This window comes from Camarhynchus parvulus, chromosome 4, assembly GCF_901933205.1.
Source record: "Camarhynchus parvulus chromosome 4, STF_HiC, whole genome shotgun sequence".
Classification (NCBI taxonomy): domain Eukaryota; kingdom Metazoa; phylum Chordata; class Aves; order Passeriformes; family Thraupidae; genus Camarhynchus; species Camarhynchus parvulus.
In genome coordinates this window covers 43,932,849-43,952,446 of record NC_044574.1, presented here as the reverse complement: position 1 = coordinate 43,952,446, position 19,598 = coordinate 43,932,849, and the positions used below count along the sequence as shown (strand labels likewise).

At 37.5% G+C, this 19,598-nt stretch overlaps 1 protein-coding gene across 1 annotated transcript in view; it reads right to left on the bottom strand.

The window, feature by feature from the left end:
- Window positions 1-308: 308 nt before the first annotated feature.
- Window positions 309-19,598, bottom strand: part of LOC115903690 — a 62,250-nt gene continuing 42,960 nt past the window's right edge. Inside the window, exons 3-4 of the mRNA XM_030948334.1 lie at window positions 2,280-2,410; window positions 309-383 (exon numbers count right to left, since the gene is read on the bottom strand). Of these exons, the coding sequence (XP_030804194.1) occupies window positions 365-383; window positions 2,280-2,410 (150 nt within the window). The 3' untranslated portion in view covers window positions 309-364. The remainder of the gene's footprint in view (window positions 384-2,279; window positions 2,411-19,598) is intronic.

The following is a 19,598-nucleotide window of genomic DNA, read 5'->3' as shown; positions in this document are numbered from 1 at the left end:
TTGGGGTTTTGCATCACGGGAGGAGGTATTGGCTATTCTTCTCTCCAGAAAAGGCCTCACTCCACTTACATGGGTTTTTCTTGTTTCTAAGGAGAGGAAGTGGTATCCAGGAATTAGTAGGGCAAAAAAGAATTCCAGACACACTCACCTGTGCTTTCTGCATTCTTTTTGGTTGTTCCCATTGACTAACTAAATTGTCTTTATTGACAAAATTCCCTAAATGCTTATTTCAGGATAACTTTATCAGTTCAGGAGCTGCTTCACAGAAAAAAAATCTTTTATGTCTGCTGTGAACTCCCCTCCTCCCAATGCTGTCTAAACGCCAGAAGTTGTTTAAAGGATCTCTACAGCGTTCAATTCCCGATCAGTAAGAGTTCAATGGTCTGGAAAATAAGGAAGAGAGTGTCAGAAGGAGTTTCTGGGATGCTTTTACAAAAGCCACGTGTTAAGCACTGTGCTGGAGCCAGGAACAACCTATCAGTCCTGAAGCAGCTTTCTCAGACACAACTTTATTCCACAAAACCTTCAGGATTCTAACAAAATCAATGATGTGGTCACGCACCAAATTTGTACCTGGACAAACAATTTCAGACTTCCTTCAAGATGAGAGAAAACAAGTGAGATGTTCTGATTGAACTGAACATATAATTAAAGCATGGTTTTTGATCTAGAATTCAACTATGAAATCTACATAGACCACCCTCTCTTTTGCTCAGGTTGAAGGGGGGCATATAAAGAAGGTAGGTTTGAGTTATTCTTGTGCCTGTATTTTATCTGTGCAGCAACATATGGAATTTTCTACTGTTGATAGCTCTGGCATGCACAATTACTATTGGCAAAGTAATGATTTAAAACTGAGAAAGGAATGCAAAAATTTGCAAAAGGATAATATAAAACATGCAGATAAGACCTTGGTCCATCTCACACAATTACAGTAAATACAGTCTTCCAAGGGGATTAAGATGGGTTTATCATCCAGTCCCAGGGCAAAACATAGGAAATGTTCAAAGCAAAAAGAAAAAAAATATATTGAGAACTTTTGGAGTAAACAGTGTCTTGTTTTACTCTGGTGCTTACACTGGCTGAATGTTGATATACTGCTGCAGCACTAGGGCTCATCCATCTTTGGATTAGCACTAAAGAAAATGCTTTAGTTTGACAGTTGTAAGTGAGCCTTGCTCTTTTTCTTTTTTATTCACAGCTGGTTGGGTGTACAGGTCACGTTCCAGCCTCATTAGCGAATGGTGGCAACTGAAGTCTAGTTATTAATTCTCCAGCTTGCAAGTTGTTAGCAACTGAAGCCAAATAATATTGACATAATGCTGGCTGAACCAGAGATTTCTGAATCTAGTAGGATCTTTATTTTTGTTTCTTGATGAAAAATTTCTTGTTGGGAAAAAAAAAGTGACTGGTTAGTTCTATACAGGTTCACATATGCCAACATTGCAACTGGTATGTTAAAACCAGGAAAAGTTTTATGCCTGAATGTTTCTATTCTGAGTCCTTTTTTGGAATTTGTTCAAGGCTTCTGAAAATTTACTGGCCTGATTACACTTCCAGTTCTACCTGGGAAGTGAATTTTTTCAAGAGTGCAAAGGTTCTTGTTATCTTGAAATACAAAAATATCTTGCTTTTGCAAGATGTAATCTTCATCTTAAATATTCTGAAATACTTCAACATTCTTAGTCTTCTACCAGCAGAAGTATTGTGCTCATTCTGCATCATTACTTGGTCAAGACTTTCAGGGAGCAACTATGAATTTTCATATTTCCCTAATGTATGATAAAATATATATTTGAAGAGGGCATGAGAGATGGAAAATCATCACTGTTAAGATGTCTCTAATGTGCTCATGATCACAATACCCTGGCATGTTAATTAAATTAACTGAAGCCTAATTCAATTAATACATGTTTTTCATCCTTCTAATTACAATAGCATGACTTTTATTTGTGTCTTTTGCATCTGTTTGTGTACACATAATCATTACTGTTTCTGTCAGTAATGAAGACATAATTTACAGAAATAAGCTAAGATTGACTTTTGTCCCTAGTAATGCAATTAAAGCCCAGAACTAAATGAAATAAAACATTATGTTGCATGACAGGACAACATCTGTTTTCTCCTGTAGTTGCTGCTAAAATGTAAAGGGAATTTTTATGCTGTCTTCCCAATCTCTTCATTATCTTATGAATGCTATTCAAATGTATTTTCTTTTTTTATTCCTAAAATTTCACCTCTCCCTATCAAAAGTCTGTAAAATTAGCATTGTGGCTTACCTTTCAATACTTGGAAAATCCAGTGAAATGAATCTTTGGCTATTTGTGGGTACACATGTTGCTTTTCTTGCTGTGATTGTACTCTGAACTGTTGAGTTGAAGGAATATTGAAATGTCAGCATGCTTCTTGCCTATAAATAAAGAACACGCATGTAGAATGAGTGGTGTCAAGAAGTGAATGACAAATCCTGTCCAGATATAACCCTAGATTTCTTGTGCATAGCCCCCTCACAGCTCTATCCAATACTGATATACAATTTCTGCAGTGTAATCCAAATCACATTCAAAGGATAAACAATTTTTATTACCATTCATCTTTGTCAGGATCACTTGAACAGCACATGTAACTGAACTCTGCAAGAGGCAATCTTTTTCTGTGCAAAATGATATCAGAATACAAACAGTGAGCCAAGAAGAAACAGGAAAAATAGAAGTTCACAGCCCTCCTAAGAAAGAAAAACAAAAAGATTCTATCAAACTAAGTAAAAACAGTTAAAAGTTATGTCTATTGGATTTAATTTTTGATTTGCCAATGTCTTGTTTCCAGAGTCCTGTAAAATGAATCCTTTTTATTGAAAATATTCATTTAAAGGCCTCCCAGTTGTCATAATTCCTCTGTCTTCACTCAGCCTGGCTAATAGCAACATGCTACTTGAGAGTTTATTTCAAGCAGGAAATCCTGAGGCTAGCAGAAATATCACTTTCATTAAAGCCTAGTGAGAAATCAGGAGAAATGGTAGAATCAGAAATGAGGATTCAGGAAAAATGATAGAATCAGAAACCATCTAGAGAAACTGTCTTGTATAATCAGTGAAGGACTATGACATGATCACAATGAGGAAAAGCAGTTTTAAGGAACAATGAATTGGAAGTGAGAGAGACAGAAAGCAAGGGGAGGCAGTAGGAAAGTGAGGATCAGAACAAACTGCTAGACATTTTAGTTTATTTCTGGCTTCTAAATGCCCCAAGCACCTCCTGATCATTCACATGTTAATCCAGAAAATTAAAATAATGAAAAGACACACTGAGATGTTACTTCACAGAAATTCTGGCCTTACATTTGATATCATAGTTCTCTGAGCCATCAACTATAAAGTTGAATAACTCCTTACTTTTCTCCTTACATTACATTTTTTGTTGGCTACAATAAAAAGTTGTGTTTGTGTATTTACTCTTTGTATAATGAATATTCTTACACATTTATGATGAACCCACTTGGTCCACAGTAACCCAGACCCTGATCACAAGAAGCTCTGTGTAGGTTTCACCACAGCCTCTGGTGTCATGTTTTCTCCATTGCTCATATCACTCTTAGGGGCAAGTTCAGTGATGAACAGGCACAGTGACAACAGAGATGTATCAGCACAGTGCTTCCAGGTGAGTGAGCCTCACTGAAATACCTTAGGGCATTGCAAATAGTATTGAAGTAGTTCTGCTGCACTTTAAATGTCTTCAACTGTTCTCTACTCTATGCTCATTAAGATAGCTGGAGTGTTCTACAACAGGAGAAGTCCTTTTCGGTGGTGGTATAAGGAATATAAAGGCTGTTTGTCCAAAGGCCTCTTGCAGAACATGGCAAACAAGAGCTGCCAGAGCCAGAATCTCAGCACCAGTCAGAAGTCAGTTCAGACTGCTGAGCACCCCAGAATCTGAGTACAAAGATGCTTTAAATGCAGTCTTGTTTATCCTCCCCTAAGGCTGTGAATTCAGTTCTCCTTCTTCTACATATGCAGCATAAAATTTCTCCTGTAGCCCTGCTGCATTGTTTACTTAATTTGTCAGGCTCCTTTCTACATCAGAATTGGGTTTTCTCTTTTAAAAAAACAAATAGGAATGCTTTTCCTGTATTGTAAACAGGCACAGGAGCCTGGCAGAGGTATTTCTTTACATCTATTTTAATCTCTGTCAGCAGAAGAGGACATATACTCCAAAGAGTTACAATCAGTCTTTCTACAAACTTCAGCTGGTTTTGGGTCAGGCATGTAAATCCTCACATTATCCACAAAACACGTACAATGTTGAAGTAACTCCATGGAAAACTACATATTTTCCAAACCTGCAGATTGTTTTTATGTGATCACAGTTGTGGGGCAATAAGGCCATTCCATTTCAGTCCTTTGCCTCTCTTCTAGCAAACAACAGGGCTGCCAATTTCTGCCAGCTGTGGAAAATTCTGAGATATGAATATTTCTCCACTGGGATGGGAAATGAGAATAATAAAGGATGATGTTTCAAAAAGCTGTATTTTGAAGGGAAAGAAAAGAACACCCACATAATTTTGTGGCAATTTGCTAAATATAAGACTGAAGAAAAATCAAGCCAGCTTCTTGAAGCTGGCACTGTGAAAGTGGCTAGCTTTTTGAGCCTTATATTTAATATACTGCTCACAGAATTTATCACATCCAATTCTTTTATGACAGTCAGTATAACTTCATGTTTGTGTGTGATTGAGAGCTATATCAAAATGTGTTCCTGAAGTGTTGCATTGTATTGAGCCATTTTTCTCTTTACACTTCAATAACTTTACTACTGTGTGTACAGTGTCCCCAGAATATCTTTTATAAATAACAGTACTGGAGATTCACTGCTGCCTGAAGGTTGTGCTAGATTCCATCTATGTTCAGGGTAGACTTTTGCAGTCAAGCCAACAGGAAAAGAAATGCTGGTCTTATAGACAGAACATGAAAAGAAATAGTACAAACAGTACACATAATTAAACAAAGTAGGAGAATCAGGACAGAAGATTATTTCAATGCAAAACTTGATCTGAGGTGAGAGAGAGCAGAGCACTGGGCAGCTCAAGGGGATACTACCTTCAGTATCTCTTAGGGTTGTGTTCTTGATTGGATGGGACCATGACTTCCACTGTTTTGCAAGGGTGGTAGCAGGTGTCCAGCACACTCATTTTAATCCACTCATTCCCACTGAAACAGAGTATTAGTGAGGAGCAAGTGCTGTGAGGAGCTATGTCTAGTGAAATAAAGTGAGCTAGAGTAGCTGAGCTGAAGAATTTATTAGTGTGATTATACTGACACAAAGAGCTTCCAACTCATATTGGACAGTTTAGATGCACTGTTCGTACACTGAATAGCTTATTATCCAAACAAATATGTAAAAACGACCAACAAAAACCTAAGCAACAGCACCAGAAAGCAAACAAACAAGCAAACAGGTGACAAAAAAGACAAGAGCAAGGAAATATAATGGATGAGGAAACTGAAATACAGAAAAGTGAAACAGCATTTCACAAGGAATGGGAGAAGCAGGTAATTAACTCAGCCTCTCTAAGGCTCTACCCCTTGCTGGTTCAATGATGCTACCCAACATCTTTACTGGCAAAGGTCAGGAAGACTGGGAAATCTACTTTTGGGTCCTCTAGGCATTTTCTGTGTTGCCTCAACAGGATTCTGGATATAACTAAATCACCTGGACACTATGATAAGATAAATATACTGAATCTGTTTAACTGACTAATTTCTAGTAAACAGAACAAGAGAAAAGAAATGTAAGGTAGAAGCTGTTATTTATATTTTCATGTCTTGACAATAACATTTATTTGGTTATATAGGCCCTTTCTCCTTTTGATTAATTTAGATGCACAGGGAAGAAAAGGTCTCTTTCTAAGACATTTTTACATTTCCAAAATATTGAGAGCATATTATTTTGTTCTAAAAAACATATCAGTTTGGGCCACCTGTGATCTCAGAAGCAGAGCCAAACCAGACAGGTGAAAAGTATGCAATTAAATACAAGTTTGTTATGTGATGCCATTGTAAAACCAAAGAAACAGTGGCATTCTGAGAATAGCCATGGCTCATATTTGGAATTCAGCAGAATAATCTCCTGTTGCAGCCCTATTGCAGCCATATCTGGAATACAGTGCATTGGCATTTCCAACCATTTAGGAATAATGCTGGAGAAAAATTATGGTAGATGGAGACAAAGTTTTCCAAAGTTTCAGGGGAAAATACAACACTTTGTACAAAATGGACATTTTAGGAGCTCCATGTGCAGGAAATAGTTCAGTTAATTACAGCAGCTCAAAACCAGTGTTAACCGTTACAGTACCAGGTTGGGTTTGCAGTTCAATTCATCTTCATGAACCAACAGTTAAATCAATTATTGCAAATGACAGCTAACCTGGCTTTTGCTAGCTCTGTCTCTCTGCATATGTATTTTAATGTGCATCTGCCTGACACAGTGCCACCCAACAGAAAGTGTGTTGATACTTTTTTCACTGCCTACTGCTCTAATTCTCACTCTTGCCTGGCTGGTAGATTTGAGCCTTTCAGCTGCATGTGTTAGGTGTCAAAGACTGCAGCACTGCAGCACTTTGTGGATTTTTACGTGGCACCGACGGTAGCTGGGGACCTTGGTGCTTCTGCTGCAACAAATAAACTACAGAGAGAGATCTTGTGCTGCCTGCATCGTGCTTCAGGCAAACTCACTCTCTTCTGCATCCCAGCCTCTGGCTATTTGGTCAGCATCCCTGTTCTTTGAAAATGCTTTAATTATATTTCAATATTGTCACTTGGAACTTCAGTATGGTTTTAAGTCACACCACTTATGTTGCTCTTGCGTGCACTGACTGCTGTAGAAATACTTTAGAAAATGAGGTAATCTTATATCTCCTTTTATACTGGTTTATTTCTTATACCCAAGATGTTTCTTGTCCAACTTCTTTCTGAGAACCTAATTTATATTTTTTTATGATCTCCCCTTCTTTCATAACCTCCTGTTCATAGTAAAATTTTCTTGTAATATTCCTAAATGGGGGGATATAACTGTAGCATTGAGAACCTCCTAATATATAAACAGTTTGGATTATTAGGACATAGGCACTATTACCTTCTGGCAGAACTAATTAGCACTTTTAACAGCTGGCTCTGTTTAGAAACCAAAATTGCCTTATGGCTGAAGATCCTGGAAAATACCATTCTAAGAAGATTTGTCCCTTCTTATAATATTAACCTACATTAACAAAATATATTAAAATGCTGAAGAGAGTGTCTGGAACAATGTTACTAACATGGCCAAAGGTCAGCACCTGTTTCAGTTTAATGAAGCTGAATCAATAAAAACTGTACAATAGATTTTTACTTTAGTAAGAGCAAGCTGTTTAATTTTTAATAATCCTTCTTCCTCTCTGCCCCCTAGCACATCTAGGAGTGCATGCAGGAGAATATTCAAAGCAAAACACCTATTAAAACTTCTGAGCTTCTTTTCCATCTACTGGGCTTCTCTGGCCAATAAGACCTCTTTTATTCACTCGAATGTATGAATTTGCTTTGGACTCAGGTTTTCAGATCACTTTCAAACAGTAGGCATTATTTATACAAAAACCAGTATAATTTTGAAGCCTTACAATATTTTAGGAAGTAACTGATCATCACTGACAAGTCATAACCAGGGACTGTGTTCTTTAGAAGTTAACATCTCCAAGAAATTAGATCTCCATCAGCTTTGGAGTTTCCCTCTTAACTTGGGTGTGCTAAAAATGAAGTCAGGAACACATCTCAAGTCTGCTTTTGTTCCACTTTCTGAATGGAAACATGCAAAACTGTCCAAGGGTGAGGAATAATAGTACACACATATGGAGTGCTACTCCCACACTTTTGAACATGACTTTTGGCTATAAAAGGTCGTGACACTGGGAGGACTCAAGTAAAAGTGCTTACAGGCAGAAATCTACAACTTCCTCACAGTACTCTACTCACAGGCACATCTGCTAAATTGCAATCCTCTCCATTTTCAGATGCAGCTATGAGAACAGTGACTTACATAATGAATTACTAGGCAGCAGTGTAAGTGAAACTATTGTTAAGAAAATTTTAATACCACTTTAACCTGCTTATAAATCACTGTGTATGGCTACATATAAATGTCTACTCTTAAAATACTTGATTCACTTCTATGATTTAGTTATTGCACAGATTCAAAATCATCAAAACTTCATACTTATGAAGGATACCAGGCATGGGTCAGTCCAAGAATTTAGTTGTTTTCCTGGCCAGAGTATTTTGAAAGCATTATCCTTTTGCTTTCCTTTGAGAATCTAACACAAATTAGCATTATTTCAGACAGCCAGGACAAGCAGGGTCTATGTTAGGGCACTACAGGACGCACATTATTAATGATCAAAAAATTCTCTGTAATGTATTTAAGATATCAGTCTGGTAAATGCCTACACATTCTTTGTCCTCTTTTAAAGTATTCATATTTGCATTGTAGGACAGGAAGCCCAGATGTCCTCTCACTCATTCGCATAAACTCCTCCAGTACAACTTATTCCAGTGGAACTAAAGCTGTAGTTTATGTGCACGGCCATAGAGTGGCAGCCTAGTAATAAAAAAAAAAAAATTGCACTAGATGTAACAAGAAGTGGGTGTTTCCTAAGGGTTTAACATTTCAGAGGGGCTTCTAAATACTAGAGAGAAAAATGCAGGAGGCATGACTACTCCCTGGAGGGAGGAGTAGTGGGGAAGGAGAGGGGGAAATCTGGCCTTGATAAAAGTTCAATACTAAGGGGAGGGAGGGGAAAGAGGTTGAAAATTGGATGGCAAAGGGGGTCAGATTACATGCCCATATAAGCAAAGCAGATCAAAGAGCAAGAAATGAAGTATTCGATTTATGTCTTAAAAATCAAATGCTGTTTCTTCCCTTTGATACAGGCAGTTAAGCACTTCCATCATCTGTGGAAACTAGTGGACAACTAACATTAAAGCAAGCTAATTTTTAGTTAAGCAGTTCCACAGACTTTTCATTGATAAAAATACTGCTCAAAATGCCTCTGCATGTTCATCGAGCATTGCAAATCTAAAATGTCAAAGAACAGAATTTCATTGTTCTGTTGTTTGCCAGAGAGTTTTGTGTGTGACATAAGAACAATTAGATCTCTCTGCATTAAGCTTTATTTTTATGTGGAATTAAGTGGGTTTAGCAATTTCAAGCACCCTTGAAACAGTATGTAAAAAAATCACTGAGGCTGAGCTTTCTTTGCATTTATGTAAATGAAAATTAGGATTAACTCCATTAATGCTGGTGGAGTTTCAACAGCATGAAATTAGTGTGAGAAAAGCATTAGCCACAGCAACTTTTAAAGAAGTTAGTTCCCAGTGCTACTAAATTATACAGCTCATTATCCTTAAAACCAAAATTATTTTATATGAACCATTTATAATTTTACTTCAAATAGCTGCAATTATCAAATTGAGTTATTACACAATAAATATCTTCATGCTGCAATGCCTGATATTTGTATCTGTGATGTCCACACATTTTACTATTACTGGAAACCAGAAGCAATACAAAATTGAGAAAAGTGGAGAGATAAATGCCAGCCAATTAGTAATCAAATATTGGCTGCACTATACTTAAAGTTAACAACTTTGACTGCAGCAAGACTGAAGATTATGTAGCAGACTGAAATACAAATTGGAAACGAAAGAGTACCCTCACACAAAGTTGAAGAAGCCTTTGCTGGCAAACTCATGTTCCTTCAAATTACCACATATCCCTTTTACCCACACACATCCATCTGACTTACTTGGCTGAACATTCAGTGATTAAAGTTCAGAGAACTGGTAAATACAATACTTCCCAGAACTGTAACAGTTATTTGCAATAAATTGGTGTTTCTAAAGAATCAAAAAGATAGTGGGAACCTCCAACCTTCTCAATATTCTCCTGCTTATCAAAACAAAGGCAACATCTTCTTTTCTCCAACTTCTACATCACTACCTCTTAGCCTGTTGATACTTTCATATTTTTAATGTGAAAAGAAATGAAAGTCAAGCAAGCAATAATGGCTCACAAAGTGAGCCACAGATGGGTTTGTCCAGCCCGATATCCCATCTTCTGCAATAGCAAATAGTCCATACTTCCAGGAAAAGTATAAAAATAGCTTGAGTAACCTCTCTCTTCAGCAGCAAGGTGTTTAGAAACTTTCTGAGCCAAGGAAGTGCCAGAAGTATTTTTCTACCATATCAATTTTAATCAGTGAGCCTTGTCCTCCATTTTATTTACTCCCCTTTGATCCTGAGACCTCCTCCTAGGCTTCAGTTACTATCCCTCACACTGCCACTGCCTGCTGCTTACTCACTTGCTTTAAACCTGCAACCAGATCTCTTCATTGGCAGCACTTCAGTGTTTATGTTATGGTAATAATGGTGTCACAGACTTTACTGACCGAAATTAAGGGAATAAACATCAAAAGCCTCGGGAAACTATCTAGGATCAATGGTACAAAATCCAGCTAGCTATCATTTACTAGCAGGGTCAATACTGTATAACATCTTTAACAAAGACTCACATGATGGGATGGATTGTATGTATAGCATGTTTCTAAGTGATACCAAACTGGAGGGCATGGCTAGAGAGCAGGGCTGCTGTTCAGAAGGACCTCTGTATCCTGGATGAATGGGCTGATGGTCACCTCATAAAGTTTAACTAGGGCAAATGCAAAGTCCTGTGTCAGGGATGGAATAACTTCATGCAATAGGACAGGCTAGAAACCAGATGGGTAAAGAGCAGCTCCACATAAAAGGATTTGGAGATACTGGTGGAGTTTGTTTGAAATTGAGTTGAATGTGAGCTGGCAGCATGCCCTTATCTTTTACTGAAGGGGCAGAGAGATAAGACAAGAGGCAATGGGAGTAAGTTAGAAAACAGAAATTCCCACGAGGTATCAGAAACAACTTTATTACCATGAAGGCGGTCCAATACTAGAAAAATGGCCCAGAAAGGTTGTGGAATCTCCATTCTTAGAAACTGTTAAAGCATTTGCATCTGGGCTAGAAAAAGCCTTGAAAAACCAGGTTTAATTGGTCCTGCTCTGAGCAAGGTCTTGACCAAGGTGGCTTCCAGAGATCTCTTCCAACATGAATGATTCTGTTTCTATGAGTCCCTGGTTGTTACAATTGAACCAGGAGAAGGTGAGGAGTAAGGTGGGGAACACAAGAAGGATGTGGGTGGACCTGTTGGAGCGAGTCCAGTGGAGTGCTATGGAATGATCAGATGGCTGGAGCACTACTCCTAGGAAGAAAGGCTGAGAGAGAGTTTGGGTTCTTTGACCTGGAGAAGAGAAGGCTCCATGGAGACTTTATAGCAGCCTAGCAGTACCTAAGGAAGGCCTGCAAGAAAGCTGAAGAGGAACTTTTTATATGGGCATTTATAGGACAAGAGGAAAAGGCTTTAAACTGAGAGAAGATAGATTGAGATTAGATCAGATTAGAAATTAGGAAGAAATTCCTTACTGTGAGGGTGGTGAGGCACTGGAACATGTTGCCCAGAGCAGCTGTGGCTGCCCCCTCCCTGGAAGTGTTCAAGACCATTGGATGGGGTTTGAGCAACCTGGTTTAGTGCAAGGTGTTGCTGCCCATGGCAGAGAGGTTGGAACTGGATGATTTTTAGGGTCTCTTCCAACACAAACCATTATATGTTCCATGATTCCCAGAAGAGAACAACTTCTATCAAAAGAAGCCAACTTGTGAGTTCCTGCTATGAACAGATTAACTACCAGAAATTATATTCTGATTGCTTAGGATTCAGTACAGAACTAGTTTCAAAGAAATCTGGTTTTGGCATTTGAAATAACCATGCACTATACAACTAGTCCTTCAGTAGCCCAATCATCTTCTGAAGAAGTCTATAAACTTCATTCCGTTTTCTTTTCTATTTTATTATTTATTATTATCATGCATTCCTGGATACAGTTGCAAACCCAGTAAGCAATCTTAGTTTGACTTTGCAGATTACAATCAAAAAGTGAAACATACTAGTTCATTCTGCCACTTTTTCCCCACAGCTATATACAAGTTTCCCATGTTATTTTCATGAAATTAGCAAGTTACACGTGTCCAGCTAATGAAGAATTTCTTTTGCATCTTTTTGAAAATTGTACAAGAGCTTTGATTAATTTTTCATGTAGGAATACCAGCATAGGAATACTTGCAGAGGGATACCTATTTTGTCTGCTCTCTCAGGTTTATTGAGATATTAATAGAATTGGAATTCTGAGGCATTATTATGTTGCCTTTTCTTGCATTCTGTGCCTGACTACTATCCAGTGCACTCACATACAAAAAATTATGTATATAGTCATAGATATATATAGAGATATATGCACACACACTCACACATTTATACTCTTCTTGCACATATATGGAGTAAGGTATCCTGGATCCAATAATAATGAATGAAAAGAAAATCTTACAGGCTTAGGTTCTCAACTAAGCCACAGATTTTCCTTTTAATAAGATACAGAGTGAGACTCTGCTAGCACTTGGAATATAATGGGATTTCTACTTGTATGAATAATGCAGAATAGATGCTAGAGGACTTCAAACTTTGACACTAGTTAGCGTCATCATTTGGCAGGTGAGATATTTCCCACAGGTCACACAATTCTACATATTTATTCCTACTGATTTCACTAATCTCTGCTCTGGAAAGCCAAGCTCCTCTACTAGACCGTCTCCTCCCATCTGATGCAGATAACTCCAGCAATAAGCCTCTAGTGACTGGAACAGATGTTTCTGTTTATTTAATTTATTTATTTTACTAATACACAGCTGCCAGGGCCAACAAATAAAAAACGTTGAATTCCATCAGGATTGCCATTTCCAATGACTACATCTTAAAGGACAGAATCCCTAAATTTGTTATTTTTTAAAAACAAGGCTGTCAAGCTTGAACTTCAATAATTATTTTGATAAAGAATCTCAAGACACTAGTATCTGGCAGCTTACATTCTAAATATATAAGTTCTTGGTTGTGCAAGCTGATTTCTCAGAGGCATACAACTAATGCTCTACATTTAGGGCACATTTATTGAACTGTAAGGGTCCAAATTCAAAATTAACAACATCTTAATATATCATCCAAATTATTTTGGATATTAACCATGTATTATTCACATTTGTATTGGTAAATGGCAACAATATGAAAACTTCCCTTAATGTAAGTAAATACTACAGAATCTCTTTTTGGGGAGAGAAATATAAGGAAGAGCAGCAAAAGGAAAAAAAATAGAAATACCCAAAAAGGCAGCTGAAAGACAAATTCCCTTGAATTCTGAGTATTTCTGGTTCTCCATTTTGCCTTCAGCAAGACAGTTAATGGCCAGATTTCCAACAGCAGCGGCAGCGCTTAACTTTCAGATGCTGGAGTGAGATTCAGCCTGAGCTATGCGTCCCTCATGGAGTGTAGCCCCTACACAGGTCATCCAACAAGTGCCACTGAGCAGGGAGCTGCTCTGGGCCAGCTAAAGGGCTGTGTCACTAAGGGCATGTAACTGCAGTTCCGTACTCCCTGGACATTAAGGGTACAAATTAGGGCTGCAAATGAAGACTTTTTTTATTTAGAGAGCACCCAGAATCTAGAAACTGCTCTCAGAAAGAATAGAAGGGAGCTTCCTTCAGAACATATCTGCTGAGGGGCTGTTGTTGGCTCTAGATATAGTACATTAATAGATCATTTGCCTGCAATATAAAAGATCAGGACTTAATTTTAACTTGGCCAAAAAATTAAAACTCACCTTCCCTTCCTTGCATCAATATTTCTTACCCATCAGTTGATGCAAAGTGGGAAATTCGGGAGTCTTTTGGAGCTGGAGTACTATGCTGCAAAGAGCACAATCCTGGAAGAGCAAGCAAGAGGAGGATGACTGTATCAGCTGGCAGCTAGGAACTAACTCTCAAAGGGTGAGAAAGAGACTTGGAACTTGGTCTTTGCATTTTTTCCAATGATTTTAAAATGCAAAGGGTTATGAGTGCTTCTCACCTGCTAGATGCTTTTGAAAAAATCCCAACAGCATTTTATTTCAAATAATTTAGGCACCTACCAATGAAGATATTTTACCCCCAAATCTCCAACAGCCACTAACCTCTAATTCAGTAAATTTATGATAATTTCAGTAAACTTCCTATTGAATGCCTTGCAGAACAAGGAGGGACCTTAAAATACGGGGTTTTACATGTGTGATTTGGCTGGTAGTCATTCTGGAGGTTTTGTCTCTCTCCAGCTGTCTACTCTGAGAGTTTGAAGTGTTTAATTGCACACAAAGATGGGTGCTCAGCTTTTCTCTTGAACTAAGTATTTATTTGGCATAAATCAAGTTATTGGCAAAAAAAAGTTAAAAACAACTTTTCAAAAGATCTTGCAAAAACTTCTATCAATTAAGTACTTTATACTTAAGATTCTTAACTCTTGTCACCCACAAACTCTGAAGAGAAATAAGCTACAATGCAAAACATTAAAACCAACTCAGTTTCCAGGAAATAAACTTTTATTTTCTGTACATCCTTGCATTTACAAGAAATGCAAAGCATAGCTTTCTTCCTTGGCAAGTCTTGCTTCTGTCTCTTATTTTCTCTGTAGAAAGTAACAGCTACTGGCCATGCAAAGTATCTGAAAATGGAGAAGAATCACTTTACTCCAGACCAAAGCAAGGAACAAAAAAGTCCTTGCAGAGAAACAAAATATTACTAACAACTACTCTCTGATTTTTAGATTTTTTTGCCTTGCAGCAGAATGGTTCATCTTCTGTCTAGCATTAGCCTATTCATAGAGAAAATCAGCATTCATATACTCACACAAGAATGCTTCTTAATAATATTTCATTGTATTTCAAGTAATATAAGAGAGACATGCCAGCTTATATGAACTTCCATTGCCTGTTTATCTCTGCATCTTCCCAGGCATGCAGCTGCACAGCCATTGTATTCAGAGAGCAGGAGGCTAGTACAGTATGACAATTTATTTTTCCTTCCCTCAGTTTCCAGCAGATGAAAATTTATATTAGCTCAGAAAAAAAAATAAATTAAATACAATTTTAAAAAAATTTCAAAATTCCAGTATGACTGATTTCACATTTGGTAGATAGGCTTTGTGTAACTCAGACTGTGGGATTTGGGATTTTCCCATATCACAGGTAACCTATTCCCATTGTCAGCAGCTCAGTGATTAGAGTCTACCAAAAGGTCTGTCAAGAGGATAAAGTAGAAGGCTTTATGAAAGCAGAGAGAGGTGTGACTTTGGAAGGGCAATACAATGGTGAATACTAAGGGAGATGTTATGGAAACAGAAAACACTGTGTAGGTATTAATAAGCAAGTGGTTCTCTAGGGAATCTCCACAGACTGCATCATAATTAGCTAGGAAGAGGCCTTGTATTTGACCCAGTGTGCAGCACTGCTGTTGTGGCCTGCTAAAATTATCCCTGCTGGTGAACCGTCAACATTCTTTTTTTTTGCAAGTCTGAAACAATTAAATTATTAAATTCAGGTTTTCAGACATGACTTTTGAGTGTTAGAAAACATGGATGTTTTTCACTATTGATTATGATGAGACACAGATAGTTATAGAGAAGTAGCTTTGGCTCTATTTGCACAAATATCATGTTTGCTATAATCACAGTTTTTATAACCAGAACAGCAGAGTAATGCTGATAACCTAATTTTCATTAAAAAATGTGTTATGTAGTTCTTGGACAAATCTCCCCCCGGACCTTGGAGTACAACTTGTAATTAGAAAAGGAGGACTGAGCCTTTATATGTCTACTGCTACTCAGCCTCTAGGGATATATTTTTGTTAAATATCCTCCAGCAGTATTCTTAAGGTAAGGGATTTGCTATGGTCCACACATAAATATTTTTCTGGCAAAGATGGTTTAGCAAATCTGAAAGAAATCTATAAGAGACAGAAAAAAATTCTATCCTGCAAATCTAGCAGCATGTGGAGAAAGAAGGAGGTCTTGTCTAGTTTCTTTCAGAAGGAAAGATTTTTTCCTGAGTTGTCAGTTGCTTTCCTCCTCCCCAAAGACACAGTTTGAAGGATTTACAGCACAAGTCCAGGGTTCAGCTCTGTGAGTTTTAAGCACAGAGAGAAAAGACACCTAAAGAGGACATAGGCAAGTTCTCAGATAGTGGAGTAGCAATATTGTAGCATGTGCTTTGGGCACATAATCTCAAAAAAACCACAAAAAAAACACCCTCACAAGCAACAGAATAGAGTATGATTGTTTCTAGATGCCTATCTGTTAAAAGCCATTTTTTTAATCATACTTTGTGCTTTATATATTCTCTGTGCTAATTTATGGTGCCCCAGTTCATTCTTGCCCTCGTGCTACTCCCTCTTCTGTGCCAGAGTAAGGATTTATGTGGTGGCAGGTGAAGCAGATCAAAAAACTGATCCGTGTTAAATTTAAGCACAAAAAAAGGGGGGGTTTAATTTTAATCTGGATCGTGGAACTGATCTCATTTATTAAACAGCTGTATAGATCAGGGAAGATGGAAATGTGGAGAGGGACAGAATGGGTGGAGGAAGGGAAGATTACTTCTTTTGCTAGCAGTGCTGACCTGTGACATTTTACAGTGCATGAGAAATTACAGACTGTGAGTGGACTGACTTTTGGAGCACAGTGAATTAATGTATTCTTAAAATTACTGTCAGGCCCTTACAATGTATCATAGATAACCAAATCTGGTTTTAAAGAGGAAAAATAATTTTATTAAAGGGGCAGTGAACTTATTTTGGTTTGTCTCATAAATCACTAACTTGTAATAGTCATAGGTAAATCCCTTCAACTAAATCCTGTTATATAACTTTTCAAACAAATTTTCCTTTATTTGAAGTGTTGCCTTGAAACAGGTAAATCAATACATACCAATTAAGATAGATTATGAAATCTTTAACTTTTTTTTTGTTCATCAAAGTACAAACACTTAAAGGTAATGTAGTAATTTCCAATCTATATACATATTTGCATTAGTTACCAGTCCAGCTAAGTGTCTGGATTCTATCAATGTAAATACAACATTTATCTGTCCTGTACTAATGATTTTAGGATGGTACTACACTGAAAATTGTGTGTTGCAGCAAAATATCTGCAAAACTGTATCTCAAAAAAAGCTTGGGGACATCTTTTAACATTAAGGGATGAATGTGGCTTATACCATTCAGATGAAATATGATTTAGGTAGAAGTAACCAAATGTTTTTCATAGGCATTTAGAGTGCTTTCCTTTCTTAGTATGAAAGTTTTAAGGTATGTGTAGAGAAAATTCCGAAGTACCTTTCTGAAGATTTAAAGCAAACTTTCTTTTTTCCTGTTGCTCACAGAAGACAAGGAACAATGGCTGTAGTAAGGCATATAACATGACTTGGAAAATGCCTGTATTTCTCTTCATTCTTAAATTGGGAATGTTTATTTTCTAACACCTTTCCTGGAAATCAGATCTCTTGCTAAGAAGCAAATGTGGTATAGGCTTGTTTTACAGAGGTGGTGTCTAGATCAAATCAAAGAAAAATGTGTTAAATAGGGCAGTTCAGATGTCACTTAATTTACAGTGAGCATTCTGGTTTGTTGACAGTAACTTGGGTTTCTTTAAATGAAACTACTTCTATCTTAGGGATTTTCTCTATGTAGTACACCTGTGACTAATAATTGGAGAGTGTAATTCAATTCTTTATGGACCAATGGATAAAACATGTAACATGAAAAAATGGCATAGAAATTTACTGTAAGAGAGCTCTTCTAAAAGCTGTCTGGTTTACCTTTGTAGATACACTTGGTCATTTTTTGTCTGCAACAGAAAAGATCTTTCTGATGCTGCAGGCATGCCCAAAAGCAGAAACTTTCTGGAATTTCATTAGAAAGCCTGATTTTTCTGTGGAGTAAAACTTGTGACCAAAAGTATAAGCATAAATGTTGTTGTGTTCTCTAACTACCGTAAATTCAAAGTTAGTTGTAATTATTTGTAACTTCACTAGAGGTACTGCACAACTGTATCAATGACACAACATTCAAGACCAGCAAGTGCTGGTAGTGAAATCTCATGCCACCTTTACTACTTGCAATTATCCTGTCAATCAGTTGTATTTCTGTTCACGTGCTATGCCTCTAACTCTTACACTTGGGTGAAGTATTTCTCAGTAGCTAAGAATGCCTCCAGAACAAAGAGGGTGAGTAGCAGGATTAGTGTGAGCTTGTGATAAGCCATCTTTACACTTCCATCTCTTCTAACTCTGCGTGATAGAACAGCTTATCAAATCATTAAGAGATAGGGATGTAAAAGGATGGCTATCGTGGATTCAACCTAATTATCACAGCAAAAATAATTATGGAGTGCTTTTAAAATGCTTAGAGCAGCAACAGAAAGAAGCAAACTAGATTCTATCGCCATTTGCAAGAGCCAGTGCTTCAGACGCTCACTCCTTAACGATCTGCTTATGAGGAGAGGTTTCACACAAAGGGCATCTTTCCCCCGGGTGCTGGCTGATGCTTCCCCTGCTTCTGAGACCAAACAATTTAAACAGAAGTATCATCTCAGTTTCTCCTAAAGTCCTCTAGACAATTCTACCAAATTCCTAAGCTGGCTTCTGCTCTGCTGTCCTAGACAGCAGCCAAATGCCATCCATCTCTGCACCCAGGCTCAACAGCAGCACTTGGAAGCCACTTCCTGAATTTATGTAAAGAAATACCAGATCTAACGTTGGAAAACAGCTCTGCAAAGAGAGACATGCATGCTCAGACATCTAGGCAATAGATTCTGGATTCAGACTGTGAGGGGATGGTGTTACTAGCTCTGCTGAGCACCAAGCACCTCTGCCATAGCATTTTCAATAAAGAATTAAATGGCCTTACTATTTCATCTTGCAGTTCCAAAACCAATAAACAACAGCATGTGAAGGAGGAATTATAGTCCCTAGAAATGGCAGTACTCCCTGCTCCTTAAAGTTTAGATTTAGTTTCAATGTGTGCCAAGATATAGTACAAGAACCAATGATTCTTCCAGTCTACCTGAGTGGAGGAGTGGAGGAACCTCAGTTTTGTTACATCAGTTTTATTTCTTAGTGGATTTTTGGATGATGGTTTTATCCTGGGTTGAGAAACCTTAACTCTGGCACACCTAAGTGTGAGTTAGTTTGTGTGAGTCTAGTTAGTTAGAAATCTCAGTAAATTATCCTTTAATTACATGGAGCATTGGAAAGAATGCTTCCTGAGCTCAGAGACAACACCATTACACTTGGTAGATTATACTATACATTTCTTTAAATAAGCTGTTAGCCTAATAGGCCAGCATCTATTCCTATTTTGAGTCTTTATTGAAACCATAATAAGAACACTTACAGTTTAATTAATTTATCTGAAGCCTTAAAAAAAAAAAAGTAGAAAACATAGTGGCATATTGAACTATGCTTAACTATTCACCACAGCAGTCTATCACAGTTACGGTGAGGTATTTAAAAATAAGAACTATACAGTGTTACAGAATCACAGAAAGGCTTGAGTTAGAAGAGATCTTAAAGATTACCCAGTT